The 20,336-nt window shown below is 35.5% G+C and overlaps 1 protein-coding gene across 1 annotated transcript in view; it reads right to left on the reverse strand.

The window, feature by feature from the left end:
• The window catches only part of USH2A (usherin), a 372,299-nt gene that overhangs the window by 229,201 nt on the left and 122,762 nt on the right, over window positions 1-20,336 (reverse strand). Inside the window, exons 21-26 of the mRNA XM_041426677.1 lie at window positions 15,573-15,703; window positions 9,517-9,643; window positions 9,031-9,136; window positions 7,528-7,706; window positions 6,909-7,039; window positions 703-976 (exon numbers count right to left, since the gene is read on the reverse strand). Of these exons, the coding sequence (XP_041282611.1) occupies window positions 703-976; window positions 6,909-7,039; window positions 7,528-7,706; window positions 9,031-9,136; window positions 9,517-9,643; window positions 15,573-15,703 (948 nt within the window). The remainder of the gene's footprint in view (window positions 1-702; window positions 977-6,908; window positions 7,040-7,527; window positions 7,707-9,030; window positions 9,137-9,516; window positions 9,644-15,572; window positions 15,704-20,336) is intronic.

Below are 20,336 nucleotides of genomic sequence, written 5' to 3' on the forward strand. Positions count from 1 at the left end.
ACTAGGCTTCCTACAGTAGATCCTTTTGTGGAGGCCATTAGTGTCAGGATGCAATTAATGCTTCTCTCTTTTCCCTATAAATTTGACCTATTCCAGAACAGAAGGGTCACAGTGATAGCTAAATATATGATCATCATCCTTCCTTCTGATAATGAGAAAAACATTGTGGCAATTGTAGCCAAAATCCAGTTTTGTTCAGGCATTTATACTCGCTTTGGGTTTTTTTGGATAAGAATCAGTATTGCCCAAAAAAGACTAAGAAACTCTCAGCTGCTTTTCCATGGAACTGCATCTAGATTCATTACAGTGATTTAAGCTATGTTTACTATCTCCCACTGGTTTTGTATTCCAAATCAGCAAGTGACACAAGTTGATCAAGTAAAACAGGTTTCTGTGAACTGGCATTCTCAGATGAAGATCTGAGATCATCTGGTTGGGCGTCTCACTTTACCATTTCCTACACTCCAGGTCCTCTCTCATCAGTCAGACTGCCTCAGGTATTACTGGAAAAATTTTTATAGCATCACAAAATGATCCGGTCTAAGTAAAGCTAGATGGGTAGGGATAACTGGTAGAGTCACAATTGGTGGGAGGAAAAATTTATGTTACGCATCTATGAATTTAGACTATCAGCAGCGGAATGTCCCCCTGGTGCATGACACAAGTTTTTGAAAATGTATGTTCTTCTTGATGTCACCTCACCTTGTTCTAACCCCATTTCTCTATAAAAACTCTGAATCTCAGGTGGGATTCCTCCTACGTAGACAGGTGAGTTTACTTTCAGCTGCTGAACACGGGGTTCGAGCGCCTGCTCTCTCAGTTCATTCGTAGTGGCAGAAATCACAGAGCCCTCCTTGCTTACAGTGACTTCATTCCACTTTCCATCACAATAAGACAGTCCCAACCAGAGGTCCACTTGGATGAAGACAACGCCAGTTCTTAAGAATACATTTAATATTCCACTTTTCAGCTCAATCTATATATTTTAAAACAGAAAAAATATTTTGAAGGAGACAAAATACACAATAATGATAGAAAGCTATTTTTAAAAACATAATTAAGGGAGTTATGAATAAGATCAAAAAAAAAAAAAGGAATTTTTTATCTTCAGGTTAATACTGTTTACATACAACATGCTAAATACAGTGTACCAGTTAATTCAGAATGTAGGAAAAAACATTTTGATTTTTTTGACAACTGGCTTTGGCACTAATGTATCTAAAAAGAAAAGCCAATGAACAAGACTGTTTTGCTTTTTTTTGAGAATAAGAAAACAGTACTTTATCTATTGATTTATTTTTCAGAGGAATGTAACAAGATAATAAGGAAATGAAATGTCAGACCTGATTAAGGTCTTTTTAATTGGCTGGTGAACTCAATTTCAAATTTTTCCTGCATACATTGATTCCTACATTCATACATTTCATCCTTATTCTTCTAAGTCTTGTAAGAAAATAATTGGTTTTGTTTGTGCTTTTTGAGTTTAATGTGCCAATTCTCTAATAGAAATACATTTTACTTAAATTTCTCACTGCAGACATTTCCAAACGCTTTACTGCAAGACTCTTTATCCTAACTGACTCAAATACAAGTAGGCTGCGATTGTAAATTGGCATGTACAGAACACTAAACTATTTGGGGATGGACTGGAGGTTGAAAAATATGAATATTTCACAAAAAGACATTTCTGCTTCAATGCAGAATCCTTATTAAGTGTAATTTAATATAAATTCTTATCACTATTATTGACAAACTGACATATTTAGTTTACTGATATTATTATTACAGTGTTTGTAATTGGAACATATTTCCATAACAGGAAATACAGGAAACACCCCAACTGATGAAAGAACTCTGTGCTTGAATGCCATGGGGAATGTGAGTCCTGTTCCCCATTGCACACTAACTTCTTGCTCTTGAGACAGAGGGATTTTCTTTATTTGTTTCTTTGGGATGACAACTCTTCCTATTTCCATAAGTTCAGACCTATTTACAGCTAAGGACTCCACAATACAGGTGAAGGACTGATCATGGCACCAATGCTGATGAGAACAGCTGGAAAAGGCAGCCCATGGGACAAGTCTCTGCTTCTCTTCACTGGTGAGAATTAATATGGAGCACACTGTGCTGGTGTGAAGAAAGCATTCCACAGGCATTAGCACAGCAGCATGCCAGCAAACCTGCCAGACCTGGAAGCCAGAGAGAGGGCATGGTGTTTGACGCAGGGTCACTACTCAGCACAACCTTCTCCAATTTACTAATCTTGGCACAGTTTTAAAGCAGGCAGTGAATGATGCTTGTGTTTTTTGTGTTGACCTTGTGCTTTTTGACTGACATTTTAAATGCCCAAGTACAGCTAAAGATAGAGGACCACTGCTGAGTTTCAACTCTTCTGCATGGTGAAAATAGGAAAAAAAGGTAAGTCCTGCATAGATCTGAGCACAGGTTTATAAAATCAACAGATAAATAGTTTGCTTTACACAGAATTCTGGGACCACTTTGAAAAAAAAGTTATTTTTAATCATTATGATTTTTAATCTGTCCTTGGAAAATATATTACTTGAAACCAAAAATGCATGAAGATCATATTATTCTGCCAGGTACCTCAGTAGGCACCTCTCAACAGAACCAGATCTTTTATCACAGCTCTAAACCTAAGCAGGTATCACTTCAATTTTTAAAAGCATGCTTGCTTTTCAGAATTTGGGTTACAGAATTTCATTAGTGCTTTTCTCTGTGTACACAATTCTCATTTTCATCTACCTAAGCATGTAAGGTTGGAACTAGGAAAGCCAAAGCTTAGCCTGAATCTGGAAGATAACAGCAGCAAGAAAGACTAGTCCACAGTCCCACAAGCAGGTTGTGGTATCTCTCTGAGACTGATACTAGGACCAACTCTGATTAATAGTGTTATTAATGACCTGGGCAGTAGGATGGGGTATACTCCCAGTGAGTCTGCAGTTGGTAGCAAAAGGAGCTGCCACTGGTATCCTAGACATATAAATCAGCTTTGAACAAAAGTACTGAGTCGAGATGGATCATAAATTGAACACTGGCCACCAATGCACCCTCAAAATGATAAGGACAAACTAGCACTGGGCTAGGTTAGAAAAAAGGTGGTCAGGGGTTCCAAGGAGATGATTCTTCCCCTCCAGTGAGCATGTGTAAGACCATATCTGGAACACTGTATCCAGCTGTGGACACTTTGGTAAATGAAAGATATTGCAGCACACCAGAGTGAGTGGAGGGACACCAAGCTGGTCAATGGTTGGAGTATCTTGCATATGAGCTGAAGCTGAAAGGACAAGGTTTGTCCTGTCTAAGAGCAAGTGAGAAGAGAACTTAACTGTTCCTCTGCCCTTATGCAAGGATACAGAGAAGACAGGCCCAAGACTTTTCTCAGAGGCTCATGAAAGGATGAGAGGCAAAAGACAAGTTGTAACAAGAAACAGTAAGAGATGAGGGCAGGTTTCTTTGGGTGTTTTTACTTTTTTTTCCTATAATGAGGATGGTCAAAGATTGTAGAATTTGGAAAGCTGTGGACTGTCCACCTGTAGAGAGATGCACACTACTCAAACAGAAAATGCCTGGAGAAACCTTATCAAACATAAGTTGGTCCTGCTTTTAGCAGAGATTTGGAACAAATTACTCCAAAAGGTTCTTTCAACTTAAATGATTGCACTTCTCTGCAGGAGCTAGTCCCTGCCTCACTCAATCTGCTTATAAACAGGATTTTGAAGATGAAAGGAATATCCAGACGACATAGCTCTGAGAAACAGGTACGATAGGGACTGCATTAGAGGCTGAATGACACTTGGCTAAACCTGCCATACAAAACAGTCTCAACCAATGTAGAACTAGAAGAGTGATCATGGCTTTAGCTCCTTTGAATTGCAAAATCTTCTTGAGATTCAGAAATATCAGCAGAGACAAGCAATGGACTTCAAAAAACGTATCAAGGACAGGCAGTCTTTGAGCCCTTTGAAAGAAAAAGTACATGGCACTTCTGCTGATATGCAGCCAATCACTCCAGTTCGACATCTAGCACAGTTCAGACCTGCCAGCCAGAGAGCAGAAGCCCAAACACAGACTCCTCAATAGCCTCCTCACAATTAAGACACTCTAATGGAAAGGAAATGAGAATGTTTTCCTGACACCTAACAGAGAGAAATTACTGCTAACCAACAGGAATATCACCCTCACTTTCATGTGAGTACCAGTCACTTCTTTGCTAGATTTTCCAATTTGAGTTCTCAAAATTTCACATTACTCCTTAGCTGCATCACAGGTAATACTTTCATCTTGCACACTTGTTATTTTACTTCATGCAGTTATTGAAAAGTGCAACTCTTTGGAAAAAGTTCTTGCAAAACTTTTTTCTTAGTTGTAGCTTTGCAGAACCAAACCATCGGCTACAATGTCTCAGGAGCCAGTTACTGCTATTGCACAGAAGTCTGCTAGCGCTTTTGCTGCTGGTGAAGTGGTCAGCATTAAAAATCAGTCATGCAAAATTTATCAGCAGTTTCAAAATCTTTTCCTCAATAAACTCATGAGCAATCACATGCCAGCGTGAGAGCTAGTGATTAATACTAGTATAGCTGGTCACAGTTTGCTTGTAATTATTATGCCTAGATCCAGAGATAATCAGATTGACCTCACTGGCTTGAGTTAATTCTCAGGGTATGGAAGTCATGGAAGAAGTGACCTTTATGCACAGCACCTTTCCAAGACATCATTTTGTTCTCAGTCAGAAGAGGAGAAAGAGTCTTTGGCTGTTTGGTAGCAGTCCAGCTGTGTGTGTAGCTGCAGTCATTCCCAAACTATAAAGCTAATAAGAGAGCTGTGACCTATGCAAAGGGAAGGGTCAGGGAATACCTGGCACTCAGGCTAAGTGGTATAGCTCATAATCTGTTTTGCTGTGCAAGTGTCTCCTGACCAAAGCTCCTAACAAAGACATCGTAGCTCATGCGCAACAAGCTACACCCCTCATTTTCACTTTCTATTAACCTCCTCTTGTGAGATCAAGTGTACGGAGAAGCCTTCTGTCATCATTATCTATGAGAAAACAAAAAGCTGAGAGACTTGGAAAAGAATGCACATACTCATCCTCTCTAAAATTCTCATCTTAAGGCTATAGAGATGTTGAAGTCATGATTAAAGTTAGATAAAAGAAATTTACCTTAGGACAAATGCTAAGAAAATTATCCAATTTTCAGAGCTAAAAATACTGTAAATATAAAACTGCCAAAAATCTGGAAGTTTGAAAAGAAAAATAAATTATTTTGTCTAACTACTTTGTGCTTTTAATTTAGTAAGTCCCCTTTCTCCTTTATAGTCAGAATCTGTTTTCTCATATTTTCTCGGGATCTCTATCATCCAGATGACCCTGAGCCAGTCACCAAGAGGAGTGTCCTGGGTTGCAACAATATTTCACAGAGCAAGAGAGATAGAACAAGACTCACCTACTACCAGAACCTCCAGAAGAACCCTGTGAATACTCTTCACATTAAAAGTGCCCCTGTGCTGCAAATTACACACATACAACCCTTTTTTAGGGTGGGACAGTAGCATACATGTAAGAGTTTATGCTATTAGCTCATGATCTCAGTCATAACTTGAGGGCAAAATTAAAGTAATAACTGTAATTAGCAAGACTTGCTATAAGAAGTCATGATAACTTTTTAACTAAGGCTACTTTAAAAAGAAGAAGCAATAAGTTCTAGTGGAAGACAAAACCCAGGAAAAAATTATCTGCTGGCAAAGCCAGTAGTATAAAAAGTAAATATGGAATAAGTTATAATTGACCAGAAAAGGAGGAAAATATATTTATATGGTTTAGGTCAGAAGTTTAAAAAAGAAGGCTCATTAGACATAATGCCACACAATAAAACAGGTTGTGACATGACAGCCATTAGCAAAACAGCTGCATAATAATAAATAAATAAATAAATTCAATTCAATAAAAGTGCAGAAAGAGCAGACTGGTTCATAAAGAATAACAACGCTCTCAAAAATCTCTAAAAATAAATTACTGCTTCCTGGAACAACCGAAAAAAAATGTATTATTTTCCATGTCATCCTCTCTAACACTGACTAGTTGGTGCAAGTAAATTTGACCCACTAAGCAGTGGTGACCACAGTCTAATTATACTCAAAATCCTTGGGAAAGAAAAGTATGAGAATCCAGAGTCATATAGCTAATAAAAGAATTTGAAAAACTAAACCAAACACATTAAAATTTAAGCAACATATTGGAAATTATAGAAGCACAGATAATTCTGAGGACAAACAGTCTTATTTAACAGACACCAAAAAGAACGTTCATAGGCACTACCTCACAAATTTGCCTGATACAGGATTTGTAAAATTTCCTCTACAGTGTCAGGAAAATGGTGATAGAGATGAGATGGAATTAAGCTGAAACTAACTGATTTCTGCCTGTTTCAAGTCAAAAGGAACAAAAAAATATGGATTATAAAAATAAACATATACCTTAAAGAGAAAGTTTTATTAGGAGACCAGACAATTTCCATCACGTCTTTTTGACTTATAATTTAATTGATTTTGTTTTAGTATGAGAACTGGGAAAATAAGTAAACTCTATGCTTTCCTAGAAATTAAGTGAAAGCTTCTAATACATGTATTTTATTCTCTTTTCTGATCACTCCTAATCCAGTTAAGACAACAATTCTGCTTTTCATACATTGATATCTTTCTTATTTATGACATAGATAATAATAACTTAACACTTAGCATCTGTTAAAGAATTTTGGCTCCATTATAGTTTCAAAACTAGTAAGACAAGAAAAAAACTTATGGTTTGAAATTTCTTTCAGTGCTAGTTTTGTTTTTGTGGAGAAAACTTACAGATCATGTTTGAATAGAGTTAATTGTATTTTTGAACTTACTGCAAGATAATCTGGGCCATCTTTATTGTAAACAAACAAAAGCAACCCATTCAGTTGATCTGTTCTGAATTTGAATGAGATCTCAAATTCCAGTCCACCACTGAACACACCTGAATGCAGCTCCAGAAACCCTGGAAAGAAGGCGAATGCATACATGAGTTAATCAAATAAGTAAACTGGTTCAAGAAATCAAAAGTAAAAATCTAGGTGCTATTTTATACTCTGACATGAAGAATTCAGGCTTCAAAATTATATTTCACAATTTTATCACAGCTTTGAGGACAGTTACCAATAATGTACTGCAAGAAACCAAACCAGTAAAATATCCTAATTTTTTTTGTTGTTGTTGTTGATAGGCATTTTTTATGTCCCTACAAAAGTTAAAATTCACTTTTCAGACACACATCCAATCTGCATATAGTTACAGCAGCACTATCTGCAATTCCTCTTCCATGCAGCAACCTTCTGTCAACCAAGAGACACAATTTTAAATCAACAGAAATAATCCCATATAGCTAAAGCTGCCTTGAAAAGCAGATCACTGCAACACTTTTGACACAACCACCTCCTCTATTATCTCAATAACGTATTTGGATAGAGCAATAGCACAGCAAGCTACCTCTGCCAAGAAAATGTGCTCCTTTTGCGAGTCCAATGGGGCATCCTTCCCAAGCATGGTAGACGTTGTTTTGTTCTTCAGCGTTCTGCCAGTTCAAAGACTCCCAGTTCTCATAGGGAGTATGCACTTTTTTCAAAAATATGTCACTGAGACAGCCCACAAATCCTTTCTGGATTATCCTCTTCATCCCTGCAAAAAGGAAAATATTTTTAAATCAAACACCTGCAACTAAACACAGGAATTAATTTATATGTTTTCTACATGCTGTCCCTCTCATATACATCCATGTGTGCATAGAAAACCAGCCACCAATCAGTTCATAAAGCTGGCCTCCAAGCTAAATCCAGATTTCTGAATGGGTCTAATCACTAAAGACAGCACCTACTGCTATGTAGCTGAAAAATATTAAACTTTTTGAGATTTTTGCATATAGGTACTTTCAAATCAACAGCATAAATCTACTCTATGAAAATCCAAAAAGCTTACTTCAAACAAAACAATAATTCTTAAGAAAGGCACGCAAGTGCTGAGTAGGAAGCAATAGGTGAGATAGGGAAAAGCTGAGTCAGAGAAATACAGGTTTAGAAGCTTCATTGGGAAATCTTTCCTTCCTTTTTTGAATAAAACAAAAAACCAAAATCAACAATACATAGCTGCTATCCCTTCTTCATTACTGGGGGCAAAAATTCAAATCTGTTTTTATAGCTGCCCTTCTCTTAAATGGTATTTATATTCAGTCTCATTTTGAATATATAGCTGAGGTTTTTGAGAGAGGCATCCTGGATCACTTTGTGAATCAATGCTTTAGAAGAACAGATGCATGTATTTCTGGTTTTAGTGTGGTGAAGTAAAGAAGGAAAGTGGAAGGTGAACTCTAGTGTACTCCACATCCAGTCAACTAGATTTCACGTCAAAGGTGGAAACACAAACTTAATAAACATTTTGGCTTTCAGATTAATATGAAAAAAACCAAAATTCTGGATATGAATTCACTGAGAACAGCTGGTTGTGTGCTTATATAGACAGTCACCTCTGTCATCTGATGGCAGATTACACATTTGGCATATATACTAAGTTTATGTATGAAAACTTATGTTTATTGATTCTTCAAGAAGCCAGATATGATCCAGCTCCTCACAAATTCTATATCTGTAAAATACAGGTATATTCGTACAACTCTGAGCTCAATGCAACAACTTCTGAAGGATACAAACTCCCACAAAAAAAGGCCAGCATGTTGTATTCCTGCATCAAACTGGGATGCATAACCATGTGCTTAAACTAATATGAACAATTTGCATTGGTATTTTGGAATGAATTTGTGAAACTGTATGTAAAACATACCCATAAGTTTCACACTCATATCAGTTCTGTGTACAAAATCCATTAAAATGTACACAGACCTTATAAGCTGTTTTAATGCTGATGTAATCAGCTATATAGACATTTTAGTCCACCCAAAAAGATGAAATTTTAGAAAATGTACAAACTTGTTTATCATACTTACCTTCGTCCTTTCTTACAATAGTATAACCCTGTGGAAGTCCTCCAACAAAAACTCCTGTGTTCTCTCCAATAATGGTACTGCCACTAGTTGCTAAGGAAGAACCTGAACAAAATCATTTATCATTCACATACTCAGTGCTTTCAACAGATTTTCAACTCAATAACAAATACTGGTATTTTATAAACAGGCTAATGTGACACAATAGTCTAAGACTCCCATAATACATACCCAGGAAATATTTAAAGCTCTATTTTACAACAGGAGATCAACATCATTATAGATTCACAAGCACAAAAATATTTAGTATTCAATTATTCAAGACTCACAGTGGAGAGATCCCTCAAATCAACAGACAAACCAGTAATGACAAAACAGTCAGAAAATTGAGTGAATTTTTTTTCTGTATGGGTGAACACAGGTAGTGAAAAAACAAGTGAACAATACCCTTAGTAATACCAAAATTATTTAAATAAATGGATTACCTGTGTACTGCCCATCCACTGTGATGTTTCCCAGAGCTTGAATTCTTGTAGCAATTAGTTGGTGCCAACTGTTATCATTATACACTTTTCCACCATCATTAGTAGGAGTGACTGCTACTGCAGATCCCTTTTTATTAACAGAAGAATCTGATTTAGAATATTTTGAAGGTAACATTTAGAATAATGTCTTACTCTTCTATGACAATTTATAGCATATAACACCTAAAAATAAAGACAGTAGTCCTGTGTTTAACTTCCTTTGGACTGCTGAATGATATTTAGGACTTATTTAACATTCAAATATAACTACTAAATTTAACCTTCTCAAATAATAAATGAAGGACCAAGCATCCAGTTCCATGTCTATTAAAAACAGAAAATCCTGTGTAGTTCCCCTGATAAAGACAAGGATGAGGCACAAATTATTGAGGGTCATGTCACTCAGATTTTTTATTTTTTATTCTTTTTTTTTTTATTATGTGTCTATTTAACTACTTCAAGGATTGCTGTGGCTGTGAAGTTTGATGGCCATGGTTCAATGTGCCATCCATGGAGAGCAGCTGCATATCAAGATTGTTAATTGCAGCACCTGTCCACATGAAGGGATCCAAAAAAGGGTTGCATGTATAGCACGGTAGATGCATTTTCTCTCCATGTTAACCTGGTATCAGAAGGACTAAAATTTCCAGATGAGAAAGTACCATACATTTATGGGGGTAAAAGGTCATACCAAGAGATTCAGGAAAATAAAACAAAGCAAAAACACCCTCACAATAAAACGTCAAACAAAAAAACCCCAACCAAATAAATAAACCAAACTAAACAAGAAAAACCCCAAAAGGTAGTTATTGTGGTTGCTTTTATGGTACCAGGGATGCTTGTAAAAATGTATTTAAATTTAAGGAGAACTTTTACCTGATTTTAAACAAATAAAAAATAAAAAAATAAAAATACTACATGAAGGGGTGAATTTAAGGACATCTATTACATATACAGAGAAATCTTCTCTGAAGTGCTGAGTAAGGAGTGTAATAGATGCAGTTATCAAACTAAATCTCAAGAACGCAAAGAAGCAAACAAAACATCACATAAATTATTATAATGATGTAATAAAAATAAAATTAATATATTTCAAGAAATTTATTGATATTTATATCCAAACAATCATCTAACTTATTAATAATTCCTATAAGATTGCCTCAGGATTTTATATCATTCTTAAACTATCTGGGAACTCAACATTATTCTGCTGAATTCACAAAAGAGAATTGTCCAGTACAGCAGGCAGCCACTGATAGAAAAATGTTTCTTTATATAGGTACTGTGCTATAATCTCAACCACTGCAGTTACTTTACGTCTTCAAAAAACAATTTCCAAAGGTACATAAATGAAAAATTTGGTTCTTTCTAATTTGGGGGTCCAGCTTGTAACTTTCCAGCAGCAAGCCAAACAGTTGAACAATTTTTTTTTCCAGATCTTCTAGTATAATTTTTGGTCCAAGGATCTTAAAATTATGCACATGGAGGAAAGCCGTTGATAGAAACAACCACCTATTTTGATTAATACTAAAACCCTCTTATTAAAATTTAGTATTCTGCCTCTAGTGATGTTCATGCACTAGAAATTCCATTCTGGCACAAAGACTTATGAACCCAGAATACATTTTACATTTGACATTGGGGACTGTCACTGTGTATCCTATGCATCAAAATACATACGTGATGTGCACGTCTGTACACAGTTAAAGAAAAAATTATTTCCTGTGAATATTTACAGCATGTTTCCAGCTCCATTCAGCCAACATCCTGGTACTGAGGAGGTCTGGAGAGCAGTCCCTCTGCCCCATAATAAGAATACAAAGCTATATATCCTTACATACTAATGGCACTTTTTCATATACTATTTTTTATTGTCTTTTCTCCTGTTTCAACATTTTAATATTTTACAAACACACACATTTCATTATCGTAGTTTAATAATTAAAACCAGAACTGGTGTCATGCCCAATTAATGTGCCCTGGTAGCATGCCCATTAGTTTTTCCATTAGTGAATTCAACAATACTAATGGGATTACTAGCATGGGATGCTAATTGGGCGTGACATAAGAAACTGGCTTACTTCTTAGCATACCCTTGCTAATGATGAAATTAATGAGCATTTTATTAAATGCTGTCTCATCAAAGTGTACTTAGTTAGCGTTAAAATTGTTACAAACGATGCTGCATTCTAAAGATCAGGTGCCTGAATAAGTGGTTCCTCATATTATGTTTGGCAACAGTCTAGAGCATTAATAGTTTTATACATCAGAAACCACATTTATTTGTAACCAATTCAATCTGGGACCACACAAGCATACATGCTGACCTGTGCTTAAATTTTTTGGGGGGGAGGGAAGGCAGAAGAAAAAAAAAAAGTGATCAGGGTTTTTAGTATGTGCTGCACTGGAGAGGCCTTTTTACACTTTTTCCAGAACTACCGGAGTCACTCTGGGATCACATTCAAACAGCCTGCTGAAAGACGGCTTGTCATGGATTTTGGAAATCACATATTTTGAAATCTGAATTATTTTTCTATGCCGTATAATAAGTCTTAATATTTGATTGCTGTCAGTATTAACTGAGTAAATATAAATGATTCTGTCATACTGATGTTTACACTGAAAATACAGAGAAACATCACAAATATGAACCTTCAGAGATACTGTCTCAGATGCCGAAGTTTGAATGCAACAACACTTTTCCCAGTCAAGTTCTTTCAGCGCTTAAACTCCTACTACTAAGAAGGTGAACAAGTACAGAAGTTTTGCCAGCGCCAAGGAGGAAGGTCTAGTTGGGACACATAGCCAGATATTGTCCATCTTCCTTCCTTTTATTTTGTAGAATAACAATCTCACCCTCAGACTGTGCCCAATACTTTGGCCTCTCCATGACAAGAACAACAAACAAGGCAACACACACAAGGAAGTATCTGCTGTTCCTCCTTTTTGCTGTAGAATTTAGTAAATGAATCACCTTCTAAAATAGAAGAGCTGGATACAATTCCCTCCATCCTGTGAGAAGCATCTCCATCTATCCTCAGGCTGTCCTAATCACTTTGGAAAAAAGGTGCTTCATGTTGGCCTTATATTTCCACTGTAACTGATTTCACTTGGTATAAGATATTCAGTACTTCCCTGGGTAAAAAAAAATTTCCTGTAGCTACTGAAAGATAACCATAAATTTAGGTGAAGTTGATCATGTAATTTAGGCGTAGATGTATAGACATCATGATAAGAAAAAGAAATCCACAGACAGCTGAAGCTTTACAGACACTCTGAGCTTGGAGGAAGCTCTACGGGAAAATTTGATTGTTCAAAAATGACTAAGGAAGACATCTGTTTGCAAAAAAACCTCATGCTTCCTGGACCATGAGTAGAAACCCTCAAAGAATGGCAGTAAAACAATTAGTAGGAAAAAAAGAGCAGTTGCACAGCACAAAAGGAAGACAAAAAAAGAATGGTCAGAAAACAGCCAGATGAATGATGGTGTACATGGAGCTCAGAGAAGTATGAATGGACACGAAGAAAAGGATTTGAAATTAACACTTAGCGAAGGAAGAAGCGAGGCTGCTGAAGGCTCCCCACCAGGAGGACTTGGCAGGACCATCCCCAGAGCAGACACAACAAAGAGAGAACGCGTGGCTGATCGCGAGCAAAGATACAGCCCAGCATCCCGAAAGGGACTGAGTGTGCAAATAATTAACCTGCGACAGGTCACAGCTGGAAGGGAGCACAGAATATTACACCACACTGCTGCAGATAAAAAGCTGCAGAGACACAATTGTCATCAAAAAGAATGTTGGCAATTTCTCAGAGAAGAGCATAAAGGAAGGGCCATAAATGTTTACTGTATATGTCAGGACTATAATTAGAGACAACAATGCATATAACCTGGCTAAGACACCACACAATGTCAATAAGAAGTAATTAAAGCATTTGCACAATAATGCAGACTGGGATGCACAAATGAAAGATGAAAAATGCTGCTACAGTACAGGATATCTGACACTGTAGGAAAGGAATAGCAAATCATGGCAAAAGAAAAAAGAAACCAACTATGACAAAAACAAAGAAACAAAAGTAATGACAGTAAGGTAGCACAGCATATTAGGGATACAGAAGACTGAAAATTTTTGATAACTGAATTTTAGAGGTAAAAGAAAAGGTTTCTACACAAAACACTTTGATGTAGGCCACTGTACCCTACTTTTGAATCTGAGAATGTACAGGAGTCTCTTCCACATTATTAATGAGAAATTAGAAAGCATTAGCTTTCAAGATATTAAATCAATTATTAAGACCTACACTGGTCCTGGATGCCCTGAATGACAGCTTTTTTTTTTTTTTTGCTAAACAGCAACTGAAGCACTGAAGCAGCATCATAGGCTATTTTATAAGAGGAAACTATTGAAGTGATAAGCCTAAAAATCAGCATGGAACAGTTGCCTGATTCAAATGAAAAAAAAAAGATAAACAAAGATACATTCATAAACAAGTAATCTCTTAAAATTCAATACAGTAATTGATGAAAATATTACATGAAAATGAAGAATTATATTAAAAGATTACATGAGAAGCTCTAAGGACTGAATACGAGACCTGCGGGGTTTTTTTATGGTTAAGAGGCAGATGAAAAAGGGGGTGAAAAAATTAAAGCCCCTCTTCCTTTAAGAGCAGAGGGAACTCTGCTCTTAAAGAGCAGCCACTCTTCCATCTCTCCCCCTTCCCATTCCCCCGACACTGTGGACCCAAACAAATAAAACATCTTCTAGGGAATGAGCTAAACAAGCTGACATAAAGGTATTTTAGAAGAAGCAAATCTGCAAGGCATTTGCTAGGAATACTATTTGAAGCATTAAAATGTCAGTTGAAAGACATCCACTCCAATTAACCATCAAACAACAATAAAAAAATCTAAATAAACTTCAGAAGATCTTTCAAAGGAAATAAAACTTTCCTTTCAGTTAAAAGAAGGTAAAGTGTAAGACAGCAAAAACAGAAGTAGTCCCTATTAAAATGTTTATGAGAACAATATTAACAACATTAAGCTGGGCCCCAAAATCTGAAGCACACAATAAGATAAGGCCTGTGTGTAAATGCTGTAGAATTAATAGAAAGGTGTACCTTGGCCTTGGAAGCAGATTTAGTATTTTCTAGCATGGGGATCACATACAAGCCTGCCTCTGGGCAGCAGCTTGTTTCTTCTATAAGTGCTCCAAATCTTAAGGGGATTTTCACTACTGCACAACACCTCCACATGGTCACAGATTGACTGTGGCAGAGCTCAGGAGGCAAAGGTTAACAGTGGGTGAGAAGATCTGATAATTATGTACAGTTTCTTGCATATTTATGAAATATAAGTGAGGCCATATATTTTTTTTTTAATTCCATAAGGAGATCCAGTTTTGGGCTGCTCAGAAAACACAAAATACCCAAACAGAAATGCAAGGAATTGTGGCCTTGTTTTTTATTTTATTGCTACTTCCCCCATTATTTATATGTTTGCATAATGGTGACATGCTGATCTCTATAGGAGAACAGTCTCAAGACGGGAGGCTTAAAAATAATTGACTAACATTATATAAACTTACTAAGTAATTCCAAACTTAGTTCTGCACAACTTTGAAATCTTGGTAGTTTAAGCTGTAGTGGCGTTTAGTGGTACTGACAAAAAACCCCACTCATAAAAATGCAAAAAAAAGTCTTATATTGTGGCATACACAACAAAAAAAGCACAAAGCTTTAGCATTTCAGTTCTTCTCTCCTCAAAATCTCTAGTTACCTAACTTGCTTCCGAGAAGCAAGTTAGCTTGTATCAATTACATTAAAAAAAAAAAACCAAAAAAAAAAAAAAAGAATAAAAAAAGAAAAACAAAAAAAAAAAAAAAAAACCCCAAACCAAACCAAAAAAGAACCCAAAAACAAAATAAAACAAAAAACCCCCAAGGATAAGCATGTAAAAAGTACAAAGGTTAATTATACAAGCTATTTTTATAGGATCCTGTCTTTAGTTGTACCTGTGGATCAAAAAGAAAGTAAGGACGCCCACTCCTCAGCTGCAGTGCAATGTACTCCTCCTGATTGCCAGGTGATGCAGAGAAAAAAATCAAACCATCAGGCTCCTGGGTTCTAAATTTCACTTTAATACCTGGTTAGAAAAAAAGCAAGTAGATGGTTAATGCCAAAAGTGGTTTTTGTAAGTTATAACAAAATTTTCAAATAAAATAGAATTTCAAAAACAGCACCAACATTGCGAATCAAAATCATGGATGTTCTGTTCACCTAAAACCCTTGCTAGACATTGCAGGAGATATTTTACTAATGCAGACTGAGGCAGCCCTTGAAATTTCTGTGAGCCCTTACTAATCTCTAAAAAAAGACATGCAGTTGTGACTAATGTTGTTTAGTAACTTCTTTCTTAGGAAAATATAATTCAGATATTAGCATACTATTCTAATAGTTGATGTTTTGCATGTGGATTTTCATTTGTCACTTAACATTTCTATAGGTAAAGCAGAAATGAGATTTCTGCATGCAAGGATTTGTATGAAGAATAGTAGGGTTTTGGTTCCAAAAGATATGTGTATGTGTTTATCTGTAAATTATTATTTATATTCTTTTATAAACATCATAGATTTAAGTGCATAAAGAAGGCATGGAAAAGAAGTAATTTTCCAACAAAAACTGGAAATATCCAAAGGAGTAATGAATGAACTAAGCTTCATTAAGAACTTTCCAGATCATTATCAATAGTCCTCCATTTAGTTTCTGAATAAAATCCCTGAGTGTATGGTAGAGCCATGCATTTCCAGCACCATTTTTTTTGCAAAGGGAAATGAAAAGGCAGTAATAGCAACACCCACCTATTCTATACATTTATGACATTTCTGTACAAGGTGTTTTTACAGAACAAGCTAAGTTACTGGGTTTTACCCAACTCTATCAAACTATCCAGTATTTTCCCTATTTTATGCCACACAGAAAACAGTAAATGACTAAAGTTTTTATTGTAGACAACACCTATATTAAAAAAAAAATAAAACTCATAATTCTGACACACATTCATATTAGATTATGCTTGTTAATTACCTGTACCTGAAAGGAATATCCTTTGGCCTCTCTACCTAATTGAATACAATGTCTTCATGTAAATCACATGATGCAGTCACAGACACAAAACATTCACAAAGCAGTGAAAATCAGTCCAGCTATTAAAACACCTGCAAACAGCAGTTGCACACAAGTAGCCCTCTGCACGTAAAAAAAACTCAGCCAACAGTGTCCCTAGTTAAGGAAAAGCATAGCTTTGCCTGGCTCAGAAATGAGCACTTGCAATACTGTGAGGTTCCAGGTACTTCCAGCTGCAGTATCTGCTAGAGAGGCTGAGACTGATGGCCTTTGATCCCAGCAATTGGGAGAACAATTAATTTAACAAGCTGCCAGTATTTTTATGAAGCTGCCAAAAGACATTTCTGAAGAACAGAGGATCCCTCCCCACACCTGATGCAGAAGGACAAACACAAACAAAATAATTTCATTTCTGCAAAAACACCATACATTCTCATATAATATTGTGTTATATTGTACACATACATTCTTGTATAATATTGTGTTAGAAAATATAAATTAAATGGTTCATAGCAGCAAAAATGCAGTAATCATAGAAGTTTTCAATTGTTATGCAGAAGTCTTCTTTTTCTTTGGATATTGAATCCTGCTTGTTGAGAGGTTACAGGTTTATAGAAATTACTGATGAGACACGAGGCGTTATTTTCTTCTAAATTAATTTGCCACCTATTAAAGAACTGAGAAAATTATTTTATCCCTTTAAGTTCAAGTGTCCTTGGAATTTCTCATGACACAAGGAAGTTCAATATTAATAATTTCTCATGTTTCTAGAAGTGACTACAAGAGAGAAACCAAATATTAAGAAAACTTCTGCCCCACAGACAATATTTTCACTGTGTGATAAAAAACTTGTGAAATTAATATTTTTCACAAGAACATAGTAATTAATGCTGGACCTCGTGGTCAAGACAAAGCATGCTCAGGAGCCCATTCAGACTTGTAGCAATTACATGCATGCCATTTTTCTCTCTTGGTGGCACCGAACACTGGAAATGGATTTACTTCATTTGGACAGAGAAAGCTTTCCTTCCAACATCTAAGAAGTCCCAGAGAACTTGAAAACCACATTGTATTACCAAAATATTTTCCTTTTTTTTTTATACCTAGGAGGAGGGTAAGACATTTTTCAAGTTTCTCAAAGACTTGTGTCTATTATTTCAGTATGCATGTCTAAAATCTTAATTTCAATGTTAAATATAACATATAAATAGAAACATAAATAAAGTGGTGACATTACAATTACTTTTGTAATTTGTCATATACAGGAACTGCATCTCAGCCACACTAGTCATGCTACTAAATCTTGGAAGGAAAACATGACCATCTGTGGGGCATAGTAGGAAGGTACTTTTAACCAACTGAATCTTGAATTGCAACTCAAGAATTCACCTAACATGCCTGCTTGTGTGACACAAATTATTGTTCCACAAGAACTTGTTATAATTTCTGGGATAAAAACCAACAGGAAATTCTACTACAAATTAAACATTAATGTATGTAATTCAAATAAATTTTTTAATTCCATTTCAAATTATAGTTGCAATTGGAGAAGCTGCCAGAATTCCTTTAATTATAAATAAATGTATTTAATTTCTGTAATTGAATTTCTTTAATTATAATGGCATTGTACTAAAAATAATACAAGCATTGTATATAGTGAACATAAAGGATGAAAAGAAGACTACAGAGTAATAAAAAGGACAAGTAAAAAAAATTAGTAATTATTAGCATTAGTGTTTTCAAATATCCCAAATTTTATTAGGGCAAACTAACCTTCTGTCTGGATCTGCATACTTTCATTTATGCAGCAGCAGATTGGGACTGGATTTCTGTCCTAGTTTCAAAGATGACACGCCCAGGTTAGAATGGGAATGAGACTGTGAAACATGACCAACGCAGGCATTTTCAAAGGCATTCAACTGAGATGCAACATCAGCATGTTACCCTGTGAGGGACACAGCTTTGAGAGTCCCTTTCAGGAACAGGCTGACATTACAAGTAAAATTACATAATATTACCCTAATTTTTGATGTGCCAGAACACAGTTTTTTGTCCAATAAAGAAAATGCATATGGTGGATTTTTCTTCCCCCTCTCTGCTTCCCTCATGTAAGTTTAGCAAGGTTCAGAACTTCAGCAGCATTTCAGATTCAGACTACCTGGATTCAGATTCTTCTTGCACATTTCAGTATGATTTACAAGACCAGCACAAAAGTATTTGAGAGGCAGGAATGTGCTCTTGAGATGCTGACTGCATTTCTGGCAAGTTTACAGAGTACATGGGAATATTTTGAGTTTAGAAGAAGCAGTTGGCAGTCAGCAGGAAAATAATAAATTAGAGCAGCTCTTAGATTAGCATAACATATACTAATAATTTATAATTATTAAAGCAATAAAATTATTTTTTGACATATGCAAAAACCGTTTTTTCTCACAAAATAAAAAGTTTAAAATAGGTTTTATTTGACCAAGAAACCATTCACCCAGAATATAAAGGGTAACAACTTGCTGTAACATATCTTTCCAAATGAACTGAACTGAGTTTAGTTTTTCTAAAAAAAAAAGTCAAAAACATTTCAAAATACAAAAAACATTTAAGAGTCCTCAAAAATTGTCTTTTGACTTTTTGGGGCAGAGTAGAGAGGAGAATGTAGGCAGGGAGGCAAGACAATTGAAATCATCTTTTGCAATAACACCTGAGAGATTTCAGCAAAGTAACCTACTTAAAAATTAATTTTGTCCCAACCATTCAACAAAAAACACCTGTAAAGCACCTTTCTCTAAAACTAGATGTTCAGAGTTGAAAATAGCTAAAAAGTAGAAGTTATTATAGTCATTAAATACAAAGAAATTATCTGAAAGTCTCAAGACCCTTCACCAAAACTTACATACAACCACATGAACAACTCTATTCAAAAGTATGAAGAATAATCAAATAAATGTATTTCAAACATTGTCAAAGATCAGCAAGACTAGTTTTAGCTTTATTTTCATAAATACATCAAATCCCAACGCATATGCGCAAGATAGATAATAACAGGAATAATACCTTAGCATACTATCGATAATTTCCATGCAAACTTAGGAAGAAAATAAATGGAAATGAGCATACATTACAACTGGAAAAATAAAAAAGAAGAAATCTGCCAAATACCTTGAAAATCACAAAGCAATTTCAGAAACGAGCTTTGCATAATCTGTGAAGCACATCCATTTCCAGTGAATTTTTCCCAAAATTGCACAATTGTAGAAACATAATTTGCATTTCCATTCTACTTATATTGTTATAGGAAATGGTTTCAATAATTATATAATTGCACATTCTAATGAACTGAAAATTTTTGGCAAAGAAAGTGATCACTTTATGCTCACTGAGAACCTTATTTTTGCATAGTGACAGCTAAAATTAATAGAAATTGTATATAAAATTTTGACTACAGCAGTAGGCTCTCAGCAGTCCCTTCAGGATGACAAACCTTAAGTGTTTATTTAACATTAAGACCGTGTACAAATGCTCTTGCCTAATCAAAATATATTTTCTCATAGAAATTATAAACCAAAATTTGTTTTTAACTGGGAAGGGGAGGGATGGAGAGTAAAAAATCTCAGTTGCTAGGCACCTCAATAGCATTTTGCTGCTATTCTGTCTGTTAG

This window comes from Onychostruthus taczanowskii, unplaced genomic scaffold (genome assembly GCF_017590055.1).
Source record: "Onychostruthus taczanowskii isolate IOZ18803 unplaced genomic scaffold, ASM1759005v1 scaffold93, whole genome shotgun sequence".
NCBI lineage: Eukaryota > Metazoa > Chordata > Aves > Passeriformes > Passeridae > Onychostruthus > Onychostruthus taczanowskii.